This window comes from Dama dama, chromosome 25 (assembly GCF_033118175.1).
Source record: "Dama dama isolate Ldn47 chromosome 25, ASM3311817v1, whole genome shotgun sequence".
NCBI lineage: Eukaryota > Metazoa > Chordata > Mammalia > Artiodactyla > Cervidae > Dama > Dama dama.
The window spans coordinates 59,771,998-59,799,902 of record NC_083705.1 but is presented as its reverse complement, the minus strand read 5'-3'; the positions used below and the strand labels follow the sequence as shown (position 1 = coordinate 59,799,902).

General features: G+C 37.9%; 1 protein-coding gene across 6 annotated transcripts in view; it reads right to left on the bottom strand.

The window, feature by feature from the left end:
• CDH18 (cadherin 18) overlaps window positions 1-27,905 on the bottom strand; it is a 1,208,767-nt gene that overhangs the window by 141,901 nt on the left and 1,038,961 nt on the right. For all 6 annotated transcript variants that reach the window (XM_061129307.1, XM_061129308.1, XM_061129303.1 and 3 more), the window contains one exon: window positions 1,223-1,390. In XM_061129307.1, the coding sequence (XP_060985290.1) occupies window positions 1,223-1,390 (168 nt within the window). The remainder of the gene's footprint in view (window positions 1-1,222; window positions 1,391-27,905) is intronic.

Here is a 27,905-nt window from a genome sequence, read left to right as displayed (position 1 = left end):
TAGGTCACCACAAAGCATTGAGTAGAGTTCCTCGTGCTATACAGTAGGTTCTCATCAGCTATCTATTTTATACACAGCATCAATAGTGCATATATGTCAATCCCAATCTCCCAACTCACCTGCCCCCTCTTTTCCCTCTGATGTCCATACGTTTGTTCTCTACATCTGGGTCTCTATTTCTGTTTTGCAAATAGGTTAATCTTTACTATTTTTCCAGATTCCATACATGTGCACTAATAATTTTCTCTTTCTGACTTACTTCACTCTGTCTTTTACACTTTTTAAGCATCATGTGTAAGAAGGACAGCTCCCCTCAGGATTTTTAAGATAATTAATGGTTATCCTATAAAATGCTACCCACAGCTTCTGCCACATTAGAAATACTCAAATGTGTTCCCTTCCCTTTCTGAAGGTGTCATAAACAGTATTTCATTCTGAACTCACAGAACTGATACTCTCTCCTTGAATCCCCTGATGGGCTCTCCACTCATAACGTCCATGTTCTACTCTGAGACTGCAGTTTATTATATTTGCTATACCTTGCCATTGGATGGTGTGCTTCTGTGTGTATGTGAAGAACATTCATTCCTAATATGAAGAATTAAAAAAGAAATTCATCCCACAAAGAGTACATATTCAATAGCTTTGCAAGAGTAGAACGTCCATATCAAAACGTTTATTCTGAATACCTCCAGGAATTCCTTAGTAATACATAAATACTTCAGCAAATACAAAGTATCATTTCTTAGTACTACTATCTCATTTTTAGTATTTAACTGTGATGTCAATTGAAATGGATATCTTTAACACAGTGACACCTATCTACCAAGTTCAGGAGACAACAGATGGAGTGATTTCTTTAGTCTTGTGTATAAAAGGAATACTGTACAAACACAATCTTTCCATTTAAGAGAATAGTCACATATCATTATACGTCCAAGTACAGTTGACCCTTGAACAATGTGGGAGTTAGGAGCATCCAACCTCTACACTGTCCATACATATAACTTATAGTCATCCCTCTGTAGCCAGGTTCCTCAGTATCTGCAGATGTACCCAACCACTGATCTGGTCATGTAGTCCTGTAGTACTTACTACTGAGAAAAATGAATAAGTTGACTCTTGCATCTCAAGTCCATATTGTTCAAGGCTTAGCTGTATTTCAGTTTGTTTTACATAAATGAATAGTGATAAGTGCAGATCAAAAGAAACATGTACTTACTCTGAGGAAACCTTGGGGGGTTGTCATTGACATCTGTCAGGGTGATGTTGACTGTGGTGGATCCTGAAAGCCCTCCAACTTGCCCAGCCATGTCTTTGGCTTGAATGACCACTGAGTAATGTTCTCTGGCTTCTCTGTCCATATTATGTAAGGCAGTTCTAATAACTCCTGTAATACATGTTTTAAACAAAATAGCATGGATTATAAATTAAATGAAAAGAAACATAGCCATATATCTCTATTTTCATTTTAAGAAAAGTAGGTCTTTTAATGTGCTTATTTGAATATAATTGTTCAACAATGTGTGTTAGTTTGTGCTGCTCAATGTCATGAATCTGCCATATGTATACATTCATCCCCTCCTTCTTGAGACTCCCTTCCAGGTCCCCAATTCCATCCATTTGGTTCATCACAGAGCACTGAGATGAGCTCTCTGAGTGATATAGCAGCTTCCCACTAACTAACTATTTTAATATGGTAGCATATATATGTTAATGTTAGTTTCTCAATAATCCTCCTTCTCAGTCCCCCACTGTGTCCACGAGTCCATTCTCTATGTCTGCACCTCTATTCCTGCTCTACAAATAGGTTCATCTGTACTAATGGCACCCCACTCCAGTACTCCTGCCTAGAACATCCAATGGACGGAGGAGCCTGGTAGGTGCAGTCCGTGGGGTCGCTACGAGTTGGACACAACTGAGAGACTTCACTTTCACTTTTCACTTTCACACATTAGAGAAGGAAATGGCAACCCATTCCAGTGTTCTTGCCTGGAGAATCCCAGGGACGGGGGAGCCTGGTGGGCTGCAGTCTATGGGGTCCCACAGAGTTGGACACGACTGAAGCGAGTTAGCAGCAGCAGCAACAGTACCATTTGAGAAAAGTAGTTTTAACTGAAATGCTTTTGAGAGAAAGTCAGGCTTTTGAGACAAACAATACCTGCCAATGTTAAAACTGGCTCATGGAAATATTTGTTTACAACCATAGATCCTAAGGGAATCTATAGATAATAAGGGACAAATGAAGATATCCCATCTCTTGGCAGTCCTTGGGGTGACAGGCCCATAAGAGGTAGACCTGCAGTCCTTGCTCTTTCCTTCTGCTGGTGACCTGAATATTTCATGACTTGTGCTCATCCTAAGTGTCAGCTCAGATGATTTGAGCAGAGGTTAATTTTTCTCCTTACACAACAATTTACATAGTTTTCCGACAGGGTTGTCAAATTTTGATGATGAAAGCATTGGCAGAGTGTAGACACTTGAAAAAGATTATAGGCAGGTAGTACTTTAACATTTATCAAGACTAAGAAACTGACTACTTTTTGTCAGGAAATAACAACTATAATAAAAACCAGATCTAAGTACATGAGCAAAATAAAGAAAGTGATGAGATTGTTTGAAAAATTATATGTAAAGTCACATTATTTGTCTTGCAGTGACATGTAATATACTTTGTCTTGCAGTGACATTCAATAAAGAGATACAAATGTTATATGTCATATGTAATTATGTGTAGCTAAACACACCACACACACACACACACACACACACACACACACACACACACACCTCTGTCAATAGAGCCTTACATTTAAAACTGAAACAAATTTTCCAGTGGGTCATGTTTATATAAGAACTACCAAACATGTCTTAAGTTCAGTTCAGTTCGGTCGCTCAGTCTAGACAGAGTCTTTGCAATCGCATGGTCTACAGCACGCCAGGCCTCCCTGTCCACCACCAACTCCTGTAATTTACTCAAACTCATGTCCATTGAGTTGGTGATGCCATCCAACCATCTCATCCTCTGCCATTCCCCTCTCCTCCTGCCTTCAATCTTTCCCAGCATCAGGGTCTTTCCAAGTGAGTCAGTCCTTCGCATCAAGTGGCCAAGGGATTGGAGTTTCAGCTTCAGGATCAGTTCTTCTGATGAATATTCAGGACGGATTCACTTTAGGATGGACTGCTTAGATCTCCTTGCAGTCCAAGGGACTCTTGAGTCTTCTCCAATACCACAGTTCAAAAGCATTAATTATTCAGTGATCAGCTTTCTTTATAGTCCAACTCTCACGTCTATACATGACTACTGGAAAAACCATAGCTTTGGCTAGATGGAACTGTTGGCAAAGTAATGTCTCTGCTTTTAAATGTGCTGTCTATATTGGTCATAACTTTTCTTCCAAGGAGCAAGCATCTTTTAATTTAAGGGCTGCAGTCAACATCTGCATTGATTTTGGAGCCCCCAAATAAAGTCTCTCACTGTTTCCATTGTTTCCCCATCTATTTACCATGAAGTGATGTGACCAGATGCCATGATCTTAGTTTTCTGAATGTTGAGCTTTAAGCCAACTTTTTCACTCTCCCCTTTCACTTTCATCAAGAGGCTCATTAGTTCTTCTTTGCTTTCTTCCATAAGGGTGGTGTCATCTGCATATCTGAGGTTAAAGATATGTTTCCTAGCAATCTTGATTCCAGCTTGTGCTTCTTCCAGCCCAGCGTTTCTCATGATGTACTCTGCATATAAGTTAAATAATCAGGGTGACAATATATAGCCTTGACGTATTCCTTTTCCTCTTTGGAACCAGTCTGTTGTTCCATGTCCAGTTCTAACTGATGCTTCCTGACCTGCATACAGTTTTCTCAAGAGGCAGGTCAGGTGGTCTGGTATTCCCATCTCTTGAAGAATTTTCCACAGTTTGTTGTGATCCTCACCATCAAAGACTTTGGCATAGTCAACAAATCAGAAATAGATGTTTTTCTGGAACTGTCTTGGTTTTTTGATGATCCAGTGTTGAGGTGGCAAGAATACACAGAGCAACTATACTAAAAAGATCTTCACGACCCAGATAATCATGATGGTGTGATCACTCACCTAGAGCCAGACATCCTGGAATGTGAAGTCAAGTGAGCCTTTGGAAGTATCACTATGAACAAAACTAGTGGAGGTGATGGAATTCCAGTTGAGCTATTTCAAATCCTCAAAGATGATGCTGTGAAAGTGCTGCACTCAATATGCCAGCAAATTTGGAAAATGCAGCAGTGGCCCCGGGACTGGAAAAGGTCAGTTTTCAATCCAATCCCAAAGAAAGGCAATCCCAAAGAATGCTCAAACTACTGCACAATTGCACTCATCTCACACACTAGTAAAGTAATGTTCAAAATTCTCCAACCCAGGCTTCAACAATACATGAAACATGAACTTCCAGATGTTCAAACTGGTTTTAGAAAAGGCAAAGGAATCAGAGATCAAATTGCCAACATCCACTGGATCATCGAAAAAGCAAGAGTTCCAGAATATAGGACACTTAACCACTATGTTTGTTTGTTTTTTTACTGACTTGATTGCACATGTAATGACTTTGAGTGAGAGCCACAGGCCCCAGGAAAATAGATCTCCAACTTTTAATATTTGTGGACATATAATGGAGAAAGTTTAGGAGAACTCTCCTGAAGCTAAATAGGAATGAAAAGTATTCATATCGAAAGGAATTATAATAATATGATAATAAATGATTCATCTAATCCATGCATATGAAAAAGCCTCAAGCATTCTTATTAAAAAGAACATTGTTTTTTCACATATAATAATTATGTAAGAAAAAAGTTAATTGATGCAGAGGGGAACAAGTTAAGAGTTTATGGAAACATTTAATGAAAGAAATTTATACTTTCTAATATTAAAAAAAAAAAATGCTGTTCTGGAAAAAAAAGGGACTTACCTCTGATATGTAGAAGTATGAGATCACTCACCATGATATTTTACAATGAAATCATTACAGTAATATTTGTAGAATATACAGATATGAAAATAAAATCCTTTTTTAAACTTATTTATTTTTTAATTGAAGGATAATTGCTTTACAGAATTTTGTATTGTTCTGTCAAGCAAAAGCATGAATCAGCCATAGGTGTACACACGTCACCTCCCTCTCGAACCTTCCTCCCACAGATATTTTATGCAATCTGAATGTCATTCATTTAAAAGGATCAGAGAAGAAGAATGAACACAAATCCTGTTTTATAGCACAGACTTTAATAATTTCATTATCTCCCTTCTTTTATAATAGTGCCACTTTGACATGAAATGAGAAGAAATTTGCTTATGGAAAGAAAAGAGCATATCTAGAATTGACACATCTTTCTCAGAAATGATTGTCTAAGGAGTCACTTAAACACTCAGTTCTCTTGAGAATGGCTCAATTGCATGTACTTGGCTATGACCTCACCTGAAGGCACACAGGTTACTGGGCAAATTGCGATAGCCCTTTGTAAGGGGATTACATGATCCCCTTATATAATAATATGATTCCAACATATAGCCAAGATGTTCCTGAGTAGGGTAGTCTAGAACATAGGTGGTGCACAGTTACTTTAGTTTTTTCCTTTTCAGTAGCACTTTATTTTTTTAGAGTAGTTTTAGGTCCACAGTAAAATTAAGAAAATACCGTTATCATGTACCCTTTTTCTCCAGACTCTACATCACCTCCCGAACTAACCACATTCTGTACTAAAATAATGCATTTGTTACAACTGATAATCCCACATTATTAGCACATCATTATCACCCAAAGTATATAATTTACATTAGAGATGACTCTTGGTGTTGCATATTCTATGGGTTTGGATCCATTCATCACAGTATAACATAGAATACTTTAACTGCCCTAAAAATTCCTCTCTTTTCCACCTATTCATCCCTCCCTCCTCTTAGCCTTTGGCAATCACTGATCATTTTACTGTCTCCATAATTTTGCTTTTTCCAAAATGTCATATAATTGGAAACATACAATGTATAATCTTTTCAGATTGGCCTCTTCAATTAGTCACGGGCATTTAAGGATCCTCCATGTCTATCCATGGCTTGATAGTTCCTTTCTTTCTAAAACTGTTGAATGTGCTCAGTAATGTCTGACTCTTTGCAGACCCATGGACTGTAGCCCACCAGGCTCCTCTGTCCTTGGGATTTTACAGGAAAGAATACTGGAGTGGGTTGCAATGTTCTTTTCTAGCTTTCATCTGTGTCAATACCTATAAAAATGTCTGGAATTTGATTGGTATGCCACTAAATGTATTGATAAGGTTGAGCAGAATTAACATCTTGAAAATATTGAGTCTTGCCTATCCATGCACATAACATATATATCCATTTGTTTACTTCTTATTTGTTTCTTTATTGAGAGTTTTATAGTTTTCCTCATATAGATTTCATACCTTTTATTGTTAAATTTACCCCTAAATATCTCTTTTTAGGGGAAGTGCATCTGGTCCCATCACTTCATGGGAAATAGATGGGGAAACAATGGAAGCAGTGTCAGACTTTATTTTTTTGGGCTCCAAAATCACTGCAGATGGTGATTGCAGCCATGAAATTAAAAGACGCTTACTCCTTGGAAGGAATGTTATGACCAACCTAAACAGCATATTAAAAAGCGGAGACATTACTTTGCCAACAAAGGTCCATCTAGTCAAGGCTATGGTTTTTCCAGTGGTCATGTATAGATGTGAGAGTTGGACTGTGAAGAAAGCTGAGCGCCAAAAAATTGATGCTTTTGAACTGTGGTGTTGGAGAAGACTCTTGAGAGTCCCTTGGACTGCAAGGAGATCCAACCAGTCCATCCTAAAGGAGATCAGTCCTGAATATTCATTGGAAGGACTGATGCTGGACCTGAAGCTCCAATACTTTGGCCACCTGATGCAAAGAGCTGACTCATTTGAAAAGACCCTGATGCTGGGAAAGATTGAGGGAAAGAGGAGAAGGGCATGACAGAGAATGAGATGACTGGATGGCATCACCGACTTGATGGACATGAGTTTGAGTTAACTCCGGGAGTTGGTGATGGACAGGGAGGCCTGGCGTGCTGCGATTCATGGGGTCACAAAGAGTCGGACACGACTGAGCGACTGAACTGAACTGAACTGAACCTAAATGGCATTGTATTTATAAATCAAAGTGTACTTCTTTATTGCTGGTAAATAGGAAAGAGGTTGCCTTTTATATATCAACCTTATATCCTGAAACCTTTCCCTTTAAAGACTACATTCTTGGACATAGCTCCCACTCTGGGAAATGTTGGCAGAACATTTATTCCAAGGGCCGAGAAGGGGTTGAGGAGCCTCTGATTACCTGGGTTCATCTTGCTAGTCAATTGGCATTCACGTTCTCTGAATGACCTCCCCTGACATTATTAACAACTACTATAGGTGATTCCAGTGTAAGTAGGTCAAAAGTATTAAAAGTCACAATTAGAAAGACGAAATTCTGCCATTGTTTTCATACGTTTCTTCATTTTTATCACCATCTTGTCATATCAATAAAATATATGTGGAGATACACACATGAACACAACCAACAATATTCAATTATAATAAACATTTTTCAAAACTATGAAGCCCAAACTCCTATACAAGACTAGGATAAACTATATTTGTATAGGCTAAATAAGAACTGATATTTTATTTTTTTGTTTGGCTTTTCTATCATGTATCCATGGACCCAGTAATTGTATTTTAACTTATTTTTTTTCTTTCAAATAAACATAATAATAAAGACTTATTACCTGGCCTTTTAATTTGGTAAATTTGTGAAGAAAACAATGCAGAGTAGCTAAATTGATCACCTTAAATTAGTGCAGTGTTTGCATAAGAACAAAGGAACCGCTCCTCTTTTCAATATATTCTAGGTAACTAGTATTAGCATATTTTGAATGTTTGTCTGATAAGCTTCACTAGCAATGTTTACTTCAAAATTTTTAACAGAACTTGTTGCCTTTTATTCACCTATGATGTTGTGTTGAATAAACAGAAAGTGATTACCTTTGTATCATTTTGTTTTGTTTCTTATTACTTTCCCTGTAAATGATCACAGATGCCCCACTGCCTGCAAATTACCTTCTGACTACCACTTCCCAATCACCTTGATATGTAGGGGCTTGTAACTGGGAATGACTCTTTGCTGAATACAAGCTCATAACATTGAAACTCATCTGCAGTTATAAACATTACTCACTGAACATGACTCACTAGACCACCATGTGTTTTTTTCCTTGACTGATGATATTCATATAGAGCAATAGATCCTCCAAAATGGTTTCTTGTATTTTAGCCACTAAAAAGAATTTAAAATGGAAATATACAAATCTAGTTTATTAGGTAATACCTCAGAAGACTGAAAACTAAAATCTCTAAAAGGGTGGAACAAATAAACGGGCATGACATTCAAATTGTTAAAAACATTTTCAAGTACATATGTGCATTTATAAGAAGAGCTGGTAAATTTTCTTCCATTTCTTAACTACATATATTCATTTTGGCTCAGTTGCTTATTTTCTTTCTTAATTTTTTCAATTGTTCATTCATTCATTTGAACTCTCATATAAATATGTAATGCCTATGACAAGATATTGGTCTGTGTAAGAGTGTGTTCAGCCATGTCTGACTTTTAGTGACCCAGTGGACTTTTTCCATGGAATTTTCCAGGCAAGAATACTAGACTAGGTTGCCACTTCCTACTCCATGGGATCTTCCTGACCCAAGGGTCAAACCCACATCTCCCACATTGACAGGTGGAAATTCTTTCCCACTGTACTTCCTAGGAAGCCCCAAAACATATTGGAGTCCTACTGTTTTTCTAATGGGACACAAGGGTTACTTAAAAACAAAATTATGTGAAGTTAAAATTATGATGCAACTTCAAGGACACCATTCTAGACCTACTGAATGAAAATTTAGGGAAGTGGGCCCACCATCAGTATTTGTGACAAATCTCTTCTGTGGTTCCCATGAATGGTCTAATCTGAGATATTCACCTGCAGTTGAGGACATGTGATATCTGGTCTCCAAGTGCTCATATTTCATTGGAGTATCTGATCATTTAAAACAATTAGGAAAACATTAAGAGGTTTATAAATATTTAAAAGTTTCATTAACCAGTTCCTACACAATGATACTCAACATCTTGCAGTAATAATTCATCCTTCCAACTGCCTGATTATGATGATCTAGTCTACCTGGGAGATTTTTTATGTTAGCTATGAAGTGCTATTTGTTTCAACATTTAGTATTACTATATGATACTTCTATTCAACTACACATTATGAATTTTCCCTACTGATTTTGTAAAGATAATGTGACTTTCATAAATTCCTGTCTACATTGAACTCAAAAACACTGAAACATTAAATCATCACCACAGTTTCAGAAATCTGTTTTTTTCATTCACCACCAATCCAATGTATATTGAATATGTCTCTGCTCTATTTAAAATGTGGGGTACACGGACATTAAGGATAGAGCTTATGATTTTAGAAAGTGATGATTAGAGTGTTTACTGACAGGGAAATAAATATGAAAATATGGAAAGTTAAGTGTTAGTCACTCAGTCGTGTCCAACTCTTTCAAACCTGTAAGCCCGCCAGGCTCCTCTGTACATGAACTTCTCCAGGCAAGAATACTGGAGTGGGTAGCCATTCCCTTCTCCAGGGAATCTTCCCAACCCAGGGATTGAACTTAGGTCTCCTGAATTGCAGGTGGATTCTTTACCATCTGAGCCATCAGGGAAGCCCCAATACCACAAATAGATTTTGTTAAATGAACAGGCAAAACCCAGACTTTGAAGGTGGTAGTTATTCATATGCATGAACATGATAAAGGAGTACTTTATGGGACAACAAGTTTGTAGGATGTAGAAAGAAGAATGGAGAAGCAAGGAACCCTTGGAAAGGGGATCTGTCATGAACAAAGGGGCAGATACAGAATGTACATGGATGTATTGACAAGATTGGCTCCATTGGAAAATTACTGTCGGTAATAGCAGAGATTTAGGTACTCATTAATACTCTGAATATTTCTATGGTTTGTTCCTCAAGTGACTGAAAGTTTGAAAAGCTCCGCTGCCACTCCTATGGAAAGTCATCACTGTCTAAATGTCACTTCTGGTCAGTTGTCAGAGGTTGTGGTTCAGCAGATACATGGTTATATCTACAGCTTAGCACATTTCAGACTCTAAACTAATTTAATAACTAACTAAACTTCAGAACTTTATTTATATTTTCATTATGTGATACATTTTATTTTTAAAGAAAATTTGTATTATATGAAACACTGGCATCTCAGAATTAAAAATAAACATATTTAGCTTCAAGCTATGACTCATGGAATTAATCAACATAAATTCAGGAATGTAGACATTTTTATGATTTAACAGTAAGATTCAATTTTTCCTCTTCTACATGTTTTTTCTTCCTATCCTCAAAATTGATTATGAAGCACTTTATTCCTGGTGAGGAGAAAAGAATGGTGAGTTTACATGTTTTTGAGTATGAACTGTGATTCAGGCACTGTCTTCAGATATATTCTTTTCCCCCATGTTCTTCATTGGAGAGAAAGCTCAAAGTTTAAGTAACGTTCTCCAGATGAGAAATCAGCAGAAGCCAAAATGTAACCAAGGGCTTCCTGACAGAATGCCACAGTGCTATTAGTCCATGTAATGAAGTCCTTAGACCTTATGGGCCCTTAGGAGAGGCTTGTGATATTGTGGAAAAAAGAGACAGGGTGGAGTCTGGGGTGGTGGATAGATAAAGAGAGAGAGAGAGACAGGGAGGAGGAGAGGAGAGGAGGAGGTAGAGAGAGGAACAGAATTATAAAAACAGGTATTAACCTCTCTATGGATTTGGGGGCACAGATCAGACCGATCCAAAGAGAAGGTAGTTGTGTTTATGCATCATTAAATATGCTTCTGACCTAGAAGGTTTTATTTCCATGTTTCTTTCTCTCTCTCTTTTTATCTTTTTGCATTTGCTTATTGCTTATATCTATTTCTAGTGTTTCAATGTGATCTACAATTTCAAATGACCTGTCTTTCTGTGGTGTGTGTGTGTGTGTGTGTGTGCGTGTGTGTGTATGTGTGCACATGTGCTTAGTTGCTCAGTCATGTTTGACTCTTTGAAATCCCATGAACTGTAGCCGGTCAGGCTCCTCTGTCCATGGAATTTTCTAGGCAAGAATATTGGAGTGGATTGCCATTTCCTACTCCAGGGGATCATCCCAACTGAGGGATCAAACTTGTATCTCTTATGTCTCCTGCATTGGCAGGTGGATTCTTTATTACTATGCCATCTGGGAAGCCCCAGTGTTTCTTGCCAATATATTTAATAACCACACTGATAATCATAGCTTTTCCAGGGCATTTGTGAAGACCAAATATTATATGGACTTTTAGACTTTCAGCTTAACTACTCCATTCAGAAAAAAATGTACTGCAACAGCATTGTAGGGAGAAAATAAAGCATAAGCTTCAAAAAAAAATACTTATCTGGGGGATGAAATTCCAATGGTGATGATGTCGCTGATAATAGAACTATTGACAGTTATTTAGTATTTATTGAGCATAATGAGGAATGCTTTAGGTTAAATCACTAATCCTCACACTAAATCCTCACATCAACTGACTATGGAAGTTATTTATATTATCCCCTTATTTTAATCAAAGAGGGATTTCAAGAACAGAAAGGTTAAGAAGATTGCCCAAGACAGATGGGTATGATAGAGTCAGTATTTAATCTATGCAATTAGAATTCAGAGTCTGCTGTCATGATCACTACCTTCTGAGCTTCTGATTCCTTGTGAGTAAATTGAGGAAAATACTGCCAAAGAGCCTGAAATTAATTTTGGGAGATGTCTTCATCTTGATAGTGTGGTATCAGAAAAAAATTGCTTTCTCTTGACCAGTTTAGGTTCTAGCAGCACTGAAATCAAAGTTCTTACTATAATCAAGAAGAGGTCAGAAAGATGATAGGTAACCGTAGGTTATGAAAGCGTAAAATGTTCAGTCACGTCTGACTCTTTGCAATCCCATGGACTGTAGCCTGCCAGGCTCCTATGACCATGAGGTTCTCCAGGCAAGAATACCAGGGTGGGTAGACATTTCCTTCTCCAGGGGAGATCTTCTAGACCCAGGGATCAAACCTGGGTTTCATGCATTGAGGCTTCCCTGGTGTCTCACACGGTAAAGAATCTGCCTGCAATGCAGGAGAACTGGGTTTGATCCTTGGGGATGATCAAGGGAGAAGGGAATGGCTACCCACTCCAGTGATCTTACATGGAGAATTCCATGGACAGAGGAGCCTGGTGGGCTATAGTCCATGGGGTAGCAAAGAGTCAGACACATCTAAGTGACTAACACTTTCAACTATAGGTAACCAAATCATCTTACTTTAAAAGCTGAGGGTTCAGGATTTTATCCAAAAGAATAAAGAGTGAGAAACTTAGAAACCTGAGATTTATCTTGATGCAAGTGATCATTAGCTGGTTATGGTCTTTTTGCAGCGTATCAAATACCAATGCCATTATCCATGGCTGATCTATGACTGCTTTGACCAATATAGTACAGTAGAAGTGACAGTATATCAATTTCTTCCCTGGACTTAAGAGGACTGGAAGCTTCTGTATTAGTATATATGAGCTCTGAGCCTTCAGGTAAGTGGTCTAATTACCGTGTTAGAGACCGCATAGAGATGCCCTGAGATGGAATGTGCTTTGGATGCATCTGAGCCCAGTTCCACAACTCTTCTCACTGAGGCACTGGGCATGTGAGTGGACTCATTTTTGAATGATTCCACTTGCCAGATGAATGCTACCAGGTGACCAAGTTAGAGTCACATGGATCAAGAACTTGTCAGAATTTTGCTCAACTACTTTCCTTCCAAAATCACTGTTGTTTTGAAAGGTCTTTGTTGGGGAAGCTTGCAATGACATTCATATTTGGAGTACACACACAGAGAAACAGATAAATATGTGCATGCACACACACACACACACACACATATATATATTCAGATACAAATACATATACACATATATACATTCATAAATACATATGAATAAACACACATACATGTTTATTCCTCACAAGGAAATAAAAGATGGTTGGCTTTTTAAATTTACCCCCAACACCATTAAGTCTAGACTATACATTTCCAGCAAGATATCTAACAGTACCTGACATAGATCTTGAGAAGCTGAATGTTGGGAGTGGGGTGTTGATTAGTATTCCCCACACTGAGCTGAAAGTCTTTCTTTAAAGCAGGCATGTATCTCTGTCTATGCCAGGTGATGTAGTTTGTTTCCCTCCCCTGAAGCTGTAAACAACAGCATACGTTTTCATGTGCTCTTCCCTTCAATAGCTCTCATATTGCCAGGTCCAATAGATAATGTTTGTTTTCATCTCATCAGCAGCAAATTGGCCTCAGTGTACTGTTCTTACCTTTCCCAAAGACTCCATTTGCCTCTCTCTCTTACGTTTCATATTGTCATCACACGAATTTCCTTATTGTCATTATCCAAATTTATTTATAGTTTTTTGGCAACTGCTCGTTCTTTTCCACTAGAATAAAAGCTTCACAAAGCCGAATATTTGTGTTTGTTGTATTTCCATTGCTTTATCCTCATTGCCTAAAACAATCCCTGGTCCACAGTCATTCTCAATAAATATTTGTTAAATGAATGAAGTGCCACAAAACCCACAAGAATTCATCATAGTGTTGAGTTTTGGTTTAGAATAAAATTAACATTAGGTTCTAAAATAAATAAGTTACTACATTCCATTTATTTTCTTTGGATATAAAATCTGTTATCTGTAATAAAGTACCACAAACTGGGTGGCTTAAAATGAGTTTATTGTCTCATAGTTCTGGAAACTAAGAGGTCTGATATGAAGGTTTTTGTAGGATCCGTTTCTCCTGAGGGCTGTGAGAGATGGATCTCTTCTAGGTCTCCCTTTTTGGCTTGTAGATGACTATTTCATGCCCACATCACATTCGCTCTGTATTTTCAAGTCATCTTTCCTCTGTAGTATCTCCATGTCTACACTTCTCCTTTTTATAAGGAAATCAGTCATATTGTATTAAGGGTCACCCTATGGTGCTCAATTGCTCAATCATATCCTACTCTTTGCAACCCCATGTACTGTAGCCTGTCAGGTTCCTCTGTCCATGGAATCTTCCAGGCAAGAATACTAGAGTGGGTTGACAGTTACTCCTCCAGGGGATTGTCCCAACACAGGGATCAAAACCACATCTCATTCATCTCCTATATTGGCAGGTGGATTATTTACGATAAATTCATTTTAGCTTGATTTACTCTTCAAAGACCCCATCTCCAAATAAGGTCACACTATCAGATCCTGGGGCTAGGAATTCAACCTGTGAATTGGGGGTGGGGGATACACTGACCCATGACACTAAGTAAAATAATTCAGTTCAGTTCAGCCACTCAGTCATATCTGACTCTTTGTGACCCCATGGATTGCAGCTTACCAGGCCTCCCTGTCCATCACCAACTCCAGGAGCTAGTTCAAACTCATGTCCATCAAGTCAGTGATGCCATCCAACCATTTTGTCCTCTGTCATCCCCTTCTCTTCCTGCCTTCAATCTTTCCCAGCATCAGGGTCTTTTCAAATGAGTCAGTTCTTTGCATCAGGTGGCCAAAGTATTAGAGTATCAGATTCAGCATCAGTCCTTCCAGTGAATATTCAGGACTGATTTCCTTTAGGATGGACTGGTTGGATCTCCTTGCAGTCCAACGGACTCTCAAGAGTCCTCAACACCACCGTTCAAAAGCATCAGTTCTTCAGTGCCCAGCTTTCTTTATAGTCCAACTCTCACATTAATACATGACTACTGGAAAAAACATAGCTTTGACCAGGAGGACCTTTGTCAACAAAGTAATGTCTCTGTTTTTTAATATGCTGTCTAGGTTGGTCATAGCTTTTCTTCCAAAAGGAGCAAGTATCTTTTAATTTCATGGCTGAAGTCACTATTTGCGGTTATTTTGGGCTCAAATAAAACCTGTGTGCACTAGGACTCAAAGACCCCCACAGAGACTGAGCCATATCTGACTTTGAGTGTTTGAGTATCTCCTATGGAGGCATGGGTCAGCAGTGGCCTTCTGCAGGGGCAGGGGCTCTGGATACAGCTGATTTTGGTCAAACAGCATGTGGCATAAGCCCTCTTGGAGGAGGTCACCATTAACCTCACAATAGAGCCACTGAGCAGATGACCCACAAACTACAGAACAATTATACCAAATAAGTTCTTGCACTGTTAAGGAAGTTCTAGGACCCACAGTAGATTTTCCAACTTGGGGATCTCGCAAATGGACTGAGATCCCCAGGGACTTTGACTTTGGAGGTCAGTGGGCTTTGATTACAGAACTTCCACAGGAGTGGGGAAACAGACTCTTGGAGCACACAAACAAAACCTTTGCACACCAGGACCCAGGAGAAAGGAAAAGTGACCTGACAGGAGACTGACCCAGACTTCCCTGTAATTGTCCAGGAGTCTCTGGCAGAGGCTTGGGTAGACAGTGGCCTGCTGCAGGGTCAAGGGTGCTGAATACAACAGTGTGTGCACAAGACCTTTTGAAGGAGGTCACCATTATTTTCACTACTCCCATCTTATGTTGTCTCAGGTCAAACAACAGGGTGGGAACACAGCCCCACCCACCAACATAAAATTGGATTAAAGATTTACTGAGCATGTCCCTGCCCACCAAAATAAGACCCAGTTTCCCCCACAGTCAGTCTCTCCCATCAGGAAGCTTCCATAAGCCTCTTATCCTTATCCCTCAGAGGGCAGACAGAATGAAAATCACAGTCACAGAAAATTAATCAAACTGATTGCATAGACTACAGCCTTATCTAACTCAATGAAACTATGAGCCATGCTCTAGGTGGTGTAGGGCCACCCAAGACAGCTGGGTCATGGTGGACAGTTCTGACAAAACAGGGTCCACTGGAGTAGGGGATGGCAAACCACTTCAGTATTCTTGCCTTGAGAGCCCATGAACATTATGAAAAGTAAAATAGTAAATTGCACCAAGAAAAAAATGAATGCATATGTGAGACTTTTTGAGCCTATGTTAGGGAAACTCTTTAAGTAAATTTGTAAGGGCTAGTTTGACCAAAAAGGAACTGGTGAAGGCACCCTGAGAAAAAAACACAAAGTACAAAAAAAGAAAAAAAAGTGAAAGAATATGTCACAGAAAAGATGGAGATGAAGAAAGACTTCTGTGTATGTAGTCTCAGAGATTGAAGAAGATGGATTATATAAATGTATGATCATAAGAGTGGCTGTGAATTCCATTATCAAGTGAACTGAAAAGACTCATTTCTCATTCATTCCTTCAAACAGTAGTTATAGGGTGCCTACTAAAATGTAGATACAGTCCTAAGAGTAGACAAAATTACTGCCTTCAAAGAGCTTACATTCTAGAGAAAACAGAGAAGGGGGAAGAAAAGAAAACTACAACAAGATAACTACCTACATGATACAGAGCAGATTTCCTGGGGGGTGAGTGGAGAAATGAAGCATTTGGTTAGAGGTTACAGTTTTAATTGAACCTGAACTTTCCCCACTGGTTACTTGAGGTAAACTGGGGCTTACCCCAGGGCTTACCCCAGGGCTATAGTGGAGCAGATTTACCATCACTTTGGACTTCCCTTATAGCTAAGTTGGGAAAGAATCTGCCTGCAATTCAGGAGACCTGAGTTCAGTCCCTACGCTGGGAAGATCGTCTGGAGAAGGAAATGGTAACCCAGTCCAGTATTCTTGTCTGGAGAATCCCATGGACAGAGGAGCCTTGTAGGCTATATTCCATGGGGTCACTAGAATCAGATAAGACATAGCATCTAAACCACCACAGTTTTAGTTAGGACTGTAATACTGAGGTACTGGAGTTAGCTAGTACTGACTCAGAGGAGTTGATTGTTAAAATTTCTAGAATTTGGACAGCTGGTTAGTAAATATAGCCCTTGCTAAGAAATTAATTATATAAATTTATATAGTAACATCATATCTTTAAAAAAAATCTGGAATCTTATCACTGTCTAAGTGATCTATTATTATATTTTACTTTTACTTATGCTCTTGATGTTAATTATGCTTATTTTATCTATGTGGTAGAAATACTATAGAATTAAGAATTGCTGCTCATCCTTTCTCCAGAATATGTTCAGTGGTATCACCTGGGTATCTTGAAATCATTGGCAGATGGAAATACTCTTATGAAAGTCAGCAAGTGCTGACTAAATCAAGGTTGAATCTATTTGGTTAGTGATATCTAAACTTAAGAAAGTAAAAGAGAAGGAATAAATAAAGAATATTAAACTCAAATGAGTAGTCATTACATGAGAATAACACAAAGTCTGAAGAAAATACTAACCTAACTAATGAATACTAATAACTAACTAACTAATACTAACTAATACTAAACTAACTAATGAAATCTATTGTTCAATTTAGCAGAAAAAAAATGGTGGCTCATATAATTGATTTAAAAAATGAAGTTTTTTACAAACATCTTTTATCTACAAGTTAAAGCAAACAAAAATATTAACCAACACCCAAGCCAGAATCTAAAACTCATTTGTCAATGACCTGAGAAACTTCTTGCTGAATCAGATAGCAATCAAGCATTTATTTGCAGTGGGGTTTTTTCAATATCCATTGGATTGCAGCAATAAGTTGTGTGTGGATGCAAGGGTTTGGCAAAAATCAATGCTAGCATTCTGTAAGAATTAATAAATTATGTGGAATTTATAAAAATGTGTACATTATAATTGTTTGTAAATTGGGTGCTATATATCTATTTTACCAATGAAATTTATAATAAACATGTATACTCATGTATATGTTTATATACATGCTTACATATTTTTGGTTGCTAAATATTTACTAGCACATGACTGATGGCTGGTGTTAAATGGATTTGACAGAAAAAAGTTTCAGAGGAAAAGAGTCACACGTACAAATGTCCTAATGTGGTTGCTTTTCTAGCTTGTTTGACGGAAATCTGTGAACGCAACATCTCTACAGCAAAAAGAACAAGAAAAAGAGGAGACGAGATCAGAATGACATCATAGACCATATCATTTACAAGCATGTAAGTTGTTGTAGAGTTTTTGATTTGGTGACAAAAGAGACAGGAAGCCATTGGCAGGTTTTTCAGCAAAGAGTGATGTGATCTGACATATTTTAACATGATTGCAAGAATTCCCTGGTGGTCTAGAAGTCAGAACTCCATGTTCCCACTGCTGAGGGCCTGGGTTTAATCCCTGGCCAGGGATCTAAAAAGCTGAGTTGTTGTTGTTTAGTCACTAAGCTGTGTTTGACTCTTTTTCGATCCAGAGTAGCCCGCTAGGCTCCTCTGTCCCAGAGATTTACAGGCAAGAATACTGGAGTGGGTTGCCATTGCCGACTCCAGGAGATCTTCCCTACCGAGGGATCGAAACTGAGTCTCCTGCATTGGCAGGCAGATTCTTTACCGCTGAGCCACTAGAGAAGCCCCAAGAAGCCGTGTGCAGGGCCTTAAAAAAATTATGCTTTGGCTGCTGTGTTGGGAATAGACTAGGTAGAATTAAGGAAATAGGTTAAGAGATAATAAAGTTTTGTTTGTTCTTTTTTTTAAAAACAGAAGCAAGGAGATGTGTCTGGAAGACAGTGCTTGCTGATGAAATAGATGTGCTGTATTAAAGAAAACAGAAATGGAGTGTGATCCAAGGTTTTTGCCCTGAGGCGTAGAAGAGTGTGAAAAGAACTCTTTGCGGGAGGTGGATGAAGTTACAGAAAGCAGTTTTTAACGAACGAACTCTGTGATAAGTATCTTCAATCCCCCAGACAGAGATGTTCCGTTGACATACAGTAAGCTGGTGTTCAGGGGCTTTCCTGATAGCTCAGTTGGTAAAGAACCCGCCTGCAATGCAGGAGACCCCAGTTCGATTCCTGGGTTAGGAATCGAAGAACCCTTCTCCCCTGGAGAAGGGAACAGCTACCCATTCCAGTATTCTGGGGCATCCCTTGAGGCTCAGCTGGTAAAGAATCTGCCTGCAATGCAGGAGACCTGGGTTCGATCCCTGAGTTGGGAAGATCTCCTGGAGAAGGGAAAGGCTACCCACTCCAGTATTCTGGCCTGGAGAATTCCATGGACTGTATAGTTCATGGGTTCACAAAGAGTCGGGACAAGACTAAGCAACTTTCACTTTCACATTCCGACTCTCATTGTAATGTGTTCAGCATAAAGAGACTATTGAAAGCCATTAAGACTGATGATGAACATTGCCACATGCCAGTGAGTTTAGGAGAAAAGGTAGAAGCAACACAAAAAGCAGTGATCATTGAGAAAGGGAGAAAACCAAGAGGGTGTGGCATCTTGGAAAAAGGATTTCAAGGAAGAGAAAGGGATCCAGTGTGGCCAGTGCTGTGGCTAAGTCGAGTACAGTGTCAGGTACATCATAATGTGAAATGTGACAGCGAGATCTAAACTCAACAGTAGATACGAAATGAAGAAAAGGATATGTGAGGCATTTTGGAGTACATTTGTAAGGATCAGATGATTGATGGAAAGTAGGGTGGGAGGGAAAGGAAATGATTCACATCGTGCTCAGGCTTTTAGCTTAAAAACTTGGCCAGCGGGGGGAAGCCCTTTACAAGATGAGGAGTGTAAGACAAAGATCAGTGAAGAGAGTTAATTCACGGTTATTTTGACTTTTATGTGCTTGAGAGCTATCTGTGTGAAAAAGACTAGTTGAACACATGGCGTTTGTAGAAAGGTCTGGGTTGGTGAGTAAAGATAATAATGATACTTATAAAGAGATGGATGGATACAAACTCACTCTTGCCCAACATAATGAAGAGAGTGCCATTTATAATTAATGGCCTAAATTGCTCTCTACTGAATCTTTATTCCTTGTATCCTGTATTAATCTTAAAAATTATCAGTCATGACAGAAAGTTTACTTAAAAGGCAAGTGAGATAAAATCAATGTATCTAACCCTTAGTGAATATAAAACAATAAATAACTATTTTGACTGAAAATGTCATGACTTTTTTCCATCTGTAAAATGACTACTGGATGGTCATAATTACCTGAATTACTCCTTTATGTTAGCAGGTTATAATCAGAGAGGACTGTAACAACTTGACTACACTGAATTTTCCTCAGGAAAATTTGAAGGATTTTTCTTACACAATATAAAGATTATTTTAAGACACTTAGAAAAGTAGGCTACGTGCCCCAAAATGGGAAGAAAAAGGATTTACAGAAAACAATAATATAAGAAAGGGGAAGTAGATTTAATATTTTTTTAGTCACTAAATTAAACTGTCTATCCATATCCTTCTTCAGTCATTATTAATTAGCTATCAATGTGGTCCTTCGTTTGTCAAGCTATATCCCACAAGATATCTGGCAACTAGAAGTAATAAAAAATATTTGAAAATCTGCCCCATTGAAGCTTTATATTCTTAATGTCATTTCTACATTCCCTAAAGTAGCATACAGGTTTAATTAGAATCACTGTTTTGGGTTTTGTGCATATCTATATGTTCTGTTGTTGTTTTGAAGTTACAAATGCTTGTGTTCTGTGAGCTGGACCAGGTTCTTATAGCTTGGGAGTGGCTACTTTCTAATTTTCCTAGTAAGGTCTTTTTTATTTTTTTCACTGAAGCACTTGCCATTCAACACGTTCTCATTTTGTTTCTTAGTGGGACAACTGGGCAGAAAGAGAACCTAAGGCAGCCTATGACATAAGTAGAACAAATACTGCATTAATTAATGTAATATATTGGAAGATTGAATGTCAGTCTGGTTTGCTGGAAATATTTGAGAATACTTCACATAGCTATTTAGAATTTGAAGAATGAGTTATATTAGAGAACAAGAAAATAATCAGACAGGATTATGGTACAAGGATTGAACTAGGAAAAACATTAACATGGCAAATAATGGTGAGGAAGGAAGGCTAAATGAGGCATTGATTTAGTTATTTACAGACTTTTTTCTATTAAAATAAACCCAGAAATCATATCGCTTTTGTTGATTTAGCACTTTTCACTGCTTATTTTAACGCTGTTCACTCTTACAGTTCCAGAGAACCTATAAATGTCTCCCTAGTACCTCAAGTGCCATTTATCAAAGTTACTGCCTGAACTCACCAAGCAAGGGTTTATACATCTTGATTTGCAGTATTTCTCTTTCAAAAGTAATTCTGAAAGAAATTAACTAAGCAGTACCGATGTGAGTAGAGGTGAGTCAAAAGCCTGAGATTTTTCATGCATATGGACAATTGAGAAGGTTATTAGGGGAGTTCTGACATATTTTGACATCAATTCAGAAGAAGTAGCATAATATATATATGTAACTCTTTTCAATTTTATTCCATTTAGTCATTTGAGATGCAAACATCCTCAATTTGTCCATTTTTGCATTGCTTTGTAACAGAAATTTGTTTACAGGAGCCTTTAATTTAAAACATACATTTTTACTTCTTAATCTCTCCTTTGTGGAACCTTTGGCAAGGTCACTGAATCAGCCATTTCTCAAACTCTGAGGCTATTTTAAAGCAGGCTGGGTCAAGAGATTTTACTACATACCACAAAAGTATTCAGAGCTTTTTTGAAGGGCTTATGAACTGTCTTAAGAAACTTACTCACATTTTATTCACAAAACCTGAGGATAATATTGTCTCTTTGAAACACTGAAGAAATATAGCTAACTATCATCCAATACTACATTTAAAAATCATTGAGAGGTAATAGGTAGCACACACTATTACCATCATTAAAATGTATATTTGGAATGAACTGTTTTAAAAATATCTCTTATTCAGCCATAAGAAAATAATAAACCTTATGATTTGTGATAACATAGATGGATACTGAGAATGTTTTGCTGAGATAAGTTAGACAGAGAAAGGCAAATACTGTATGATCTCATATATATGTATGTGGAGCATAAACAAATACCCCTCTCCCCAAAGAAAATCCTCAGATACAGAGAATAAGATGCAGGGTGTTGAGGGCTAGGTGGTGGGCAAAATGGGTGAAGGGAATCAAAAGGTACAAACCTCTAGTTATAAAATAAATAAGTCATGGGGATATAAGGTACAACATGGTAATTATAGTTAATAATCTTACTTAGCCAACAAAGGTCTGTCTAGTCAAGGCTATGGTTTTTCCAGTAGTCATGTATGGATGTGAGAGTTGGACTATAAAGAAAGCTGAGCACCGAAGAATTGATGCTTTTGAAGTGCGGTGTTGGAGAAGACTCTTGAGTCCCTTGGACTGCAAGGAGATCCAACCAGTCCACCCTAAAGGAGATCAGGAAGGACTGATGTTGAAGCTGAAACTCTAATACTTTGGCCACCTGATGTGAAGAGCTGACTCATTTGAGAATACCCTGATGCTGGGAAAGATTGAGGGTGGGAGGAGAGGGGACGACAAGAGGATGAGATGATGGATGGCATCACTGACTTAATGGACACGAGTTTGAGTGGACTCTGGAGTTGGTGATGGACAGGGAGGCCTGGCATGTTGTGGTTCATGGGGTCACAAAGAGTCAGACACGCCTGTGTGACTGAACTGAACTGAACTGAATCCTGTATGGTATATTTGAAAGTTTCTAACAGAGTAGAGAGAGTTCTCATCACAAGAAAAAAAAATTGCAACTATGTATAGTGACAATTGTTAGACTTATTGAGATGATCATTTTGTAATACATACAAATATTGAATCATCTTGTACACCTAAAACTAATATGTCAATTATATTTCAATACAAGTAAAAGTATCTTTTGTCCTACATTAATATTTTGAAGGATTTACTGTATCTTTTTTCTCTTTTAAACTCAATTTTTTCATCATTAATTGCATGCTTGAACCACTGAGATTTTCCATTAGCTACATTTGCAGACTGTTCACAAAAATGGCACATTATGGCAATATATGGTTTAAGGCCTAGGGATTTAGAGACTGTTGCCTAAATCTTGGTTCCACCTTTTTTTTTTTTTTTTTTTTGGTCTATTTCCTCAGCTGCACATGGAAACACTAATACTACATATTTTACTTGATTAATGTGAAATTACATTAGTTAATTCATGAAAACATTTAGAAAAGTACATATCACATAGAGATGCTAAATAAAGGTATCATCTGCTTTGACAGCATTTCTGTTTTTCCATTTTATTCAAAATGGCTTTATATTTTTTCAAGCTAAATATGCAAGTCAGAAGCTTTAAAAAACTGAATTGTTCTCTAATTGTTTTCCCTAGTGAATTTAGAATGGTGAGCTATTTGTTTTGTTTGCATAGGTATCAACAACAGCTCAATCTAATTTTTTTGTTTGTAATTTCAATTAGAAATGCATTTTCTAACCATATTTTCTACAGGTTGACTGCTCCAAATTTTTCTCTTCCAAATATACAATTTGCTGTTGTTCAGTCATCCAGTCATGTCCAACTCTGCATCCCATGGACTGCAGCACTCCAGGCTTGCCTATTCTCCACTATCTCCTGGAGCTTGCTCAAACTCATGCCCATAGAGTCAGTGATGCTATCCAACCATCTCATCCTTTGTCATCCCCTTTTCCTCTTGCCTTCAATCCTTCCCAGCATCAGGGTCTTTCCCAGTGAGTTGACTCTACACGTCAGGTGGTCAAATTATTGGAAATTCAGAATCAGTTCTTCCAGTGAATATTCAGGGTTGATTCCCTTTAGGGTTGAGTGGTTCGATCTTTTTTCAATCCAAGTGACTCTCAATAGTCTTCTTCAACACCACAATTAGAAAACATCAATTCTTCAGTGCTTAGCCTTCTTTATGGTTCAACTCTCACATCCATACATGACTACTGGAAAAACCATAGCTTGGACTATATGGATCTTTGTAGGTATAGTAATGTCTCTGCTTTTTAATATACTGTCTAGGTTAGTAATAGCTTTTCTTCCAAGTAGTAAAACTTCTTTTAATTTCATGACTGCAGTCACCATTCGTCATGATTTTGGAGCCCAAGAAAATAAAGTCTGTCACTGTTTCCATTTTTTCCCAATCTATTTGCCATGAAGTGAGTGACTGGATGCCATGATCTCAATTTTTTGAATGCTGAGTTTTAAGCCAGCTTTTTCACTCTCTTCTTTCACTTCCATCAAGAGGCTCTTTAGTTCCTCTTTACATACTGACATGTGGTGTCATCTGAATATCTGAGATTATTGATACTTCTCCCAGCAATCTTAATTCTGGCTTGTGCTTCATCTAGCCCAGGATTCTGCATGATGATGTACTCTGCATAGAACTTAAATAAGCAGGGTGATAATATGCAGCCTTGACATACTCCTTTCCCAATTTGGAACCAATCCATTGTTACATGTCTGGTTATAACTGTTGCATCTTGACCTGTATACAGACTTTGCAAGAGGCAAGTAAGGTGGTCTGGCATTCCCATCTGGTTAAGAATTCTCCACAGTTTGCTGTGATTCACACAGTCAATGAAGCAGAAGTAGATGTTTTTCTGGAATTCTCTTGCTTTTTCTATGTTGGCAACTTGATCTCTGGTTTCTCTGCCTTTTCTAAATTCAACTTGAACATATGGAAGTTATCTGTTCATGTACTGTTGAAGCCTTTCTTGGAGGATTTTGAGAATTACCTTGCTAGCGTGTGATATGAATGCAACTGTGCAGTAGTTTGAGCATTCCTTGGCATTGCCCTTCTTTAGAACTGGAATGAAAAGTGACCTTTCCAAGTCCTGTAGCCACTGCTGAGTTTCCCTTATTTGCGGGCGTATTGAGTGCAGCACTTTCACAGGATCATATTTTAGGATGAAATAGCTCAACTAGAATACCAACACCACCACTAGCTTTGTTCATAGTTCTGCTTCCTAAGGCCCACTTGACTTCACATTCCAGCATGTCTGGCTGTAGGTGAGTCATCACACCATTGCGGTTTTCTGGGTCATTAAGATCTTTTTTGCATAGTTCTTCTGTGTATTTGTACCACCTCTTAAATATCTTCTGCTTCTGTTGGGCCCATTTCATTTTTCTCCTTTACTGTGCCCATCTTTGCATGAAATATTCCTTAAATATACAATTACTTTCCCTTCTCTCTTTCTAATTTTCTTTCTGCTGATTCTAAAGCATCTGTGCTACTCCCAAAGCCAAGATTGTCTCTTTAAAAAAAAAAAAAGTTTCCTGAAATCCTAGTTATATTAGCGAGCTTTTACTATATGCTATTATAATGGTCATTATCTTTCAGTATATGCGTGTGGGTGTCTTCGGTGCTCGCTCATGTCTGCCTCTTTTTGATCCCATGGACTCTAGCCCACGGTGCTCCTCTGTTCATGGGATTTCCCAGACAAGAATGCTGAAGTGGATTGCCATTTCCTTCTCCAGGGGACCTTCCTGACTCAGGGATTGATCCCACATCTCCTGCATTGCAGGCGGATTCCCACCATCTGAGCCGCCAGAGAAGCACCTCACTATGTGTATATATAAATAATTATGAAATCTTTACATGTGCTATGAATATGATAAATGTAACCTTGCAGTTATTTCACATAATAAACCTTGTGATCCCAGTTCCTACTTATCAAGGCTTAAATTTATAAAAATTGCTTTCCATCTTTTCTCTTTACCTGGGCACCATCATTTAGGTGAAGAGGATGAACTTTACTGCTGGTATGCCTCCAGCCCTATGTTCTGTAGGTGCATGTCTTCCACTAAAACATCACACTCATGTTTTTGCATGCATTCTCCAAATTCCTGCTGTCTCTCTCTGCTTCACTGCAGGTTGCAAAGGTTGCTTTGACTGCTAGAGACCTCTAAGTAGAGAAGATAGTGTGATGTTGTAAGTAGTGGCCCATACAGTGTATTCATTTACATTGCATTATTACTTAACTAGCTCCTTACTGTAAATGAAGACAATCACAAAATTTCTGTATATCTGGGTCCCTGTAATGTCTCTCTTATAAACTGTCTTCAGATTTTACTTTGCAGGCCTGTCATTAAATGGAATTAATAAGGAAGCAAAGACATCAGACTAATTTCCATATGTCAACAGATATTAAACACAGTCCATTTCCTTCAGTTGCATTTTACATGTTAAAAGAACCAAATTCTGACAAATTGGAAATCACTGAAATAATTCAGTTACTTTGTATAATGAAGTAATTAATTCTGTGAGGGCTGACTGCGTTATCACATATTAAGTGTTCAGAATACAAAGGGGTACAGCAAACAGTCCCAAAAAGCATGTGCTTGCAGATTAAAGAGAATGACCTTTTTATTAATGTTATATAACCAAGTTAGTTTAGCCTGGATTATATCAAATATTTTTTAAAATTTATTTAGAGAATGAGGCAGTGAGGGATGGGACTATCTGCTAACTAATATTTAAATTATTTACCAGCTAATAGATAGGCTATGGTGAGAAATGAGTGAGCTCTTGTATGGAATTATGCTGCTCCAGTAACTTCTCACTTATCTTTTGGAAACATTAGTCAAATTCAAGACTAATTCCTTTTCCCTGAAGTATACTTGTAATGTCATATGGGAATTTACGTTAAACTTCCTATTCTTCTCTTGTCTAACATTATATCAGGCTATTTCTGCAGAACTTTTTTTTTTAATGTGTGAATGAAAAAGCTGAAATAACTATATTTTGATATACAACAATTTTGTTGTTATTGCTTAGTCGCTTAAGTTGTGTGACTCTTTGAAACCCCATGGACTGTAGCCAGACAGGCTACAGTCCATGGGATTTTTCCAAGCAAGAATACTAGAGTGGATTGACATTTCTTTCTCCAGGGGATCTTCCCAACCCAGGGATCTAACCCAAGTCTCCTGCATTAACAGGTGGGTTATTTACCACTGAGACACCTGGGAAACTTCACCTTTTTCTCAAGTGCACACGGAACATTCTCCAGAATAGATCACATCCTGGGCCATAAATCTGGTCTTGGAAAATTCAAAAAAATTGAAATCATTCCAGTCATCTTTTCTGACCACAGTGCAGTAAGATTAGATCTCAATTACAGGGAAAAAATTGTTAAAACTTCAAACACATGGAGGCTAAATAACACACTTCTGAATAACCAACAAATCATAGAAGAAATCAAAAAAGAAATCAAAATATGTATAGAAATGAATGAAAATGAAAACACAACAACCCAAAACCTATGGGACACTGTAAAAGCAGTGCTAAGGGGAAGGTTCATAGCATTACAGGCTTACATCAAGAAACAGGAAAAAAACCAATTAAATAACCTAACTCTACACCTAAAGCAATTAGAGAAGGAAGAAATGAAGAACCCCAGGGTTAGCAGAAGGAAAGAAATCTTAAAAATCAGGGCAGAAATAAATGCAAAAGAAACTAAAGAGACCATAGCAAAAATCAACAAAGCTAAAAGCTGGTTTTTTGAAAAAATAAACAAAATTGACAAACCATTAGCAAGACTCATTAAGAAACAAAGAGAGAAAAACCAAATTAACAAAATTAGAAATGAAAATGGAGAGATCACAACAGACAACACTGAAATACAAAGGATCATAAGAGACTACTACCAGCAGCTCTATGCCAATAAAATGGACAACTTGGATGAAATGGACAAATTCTTAGAAAAGTATAACTTTCCAAAACTGAACCAGGAAGAAATAGAAGATCTTAACAGACCCATCACAAGCAAGGAAATCGAAACTGTCATCAAAAATCTTCCAGCAAACAAAAGCCCAGGACCAGATGGCTTCACAGCTGAATTCTACCAAAAATTTAGAGAAGAGCTAACACCTATCTTACTCAAACTCTTCCAGAAAATTGCAGAAGAAGGTAAGCTTCCAAACTCATTCTATGAGGCCACCATCACCCTAATTCCA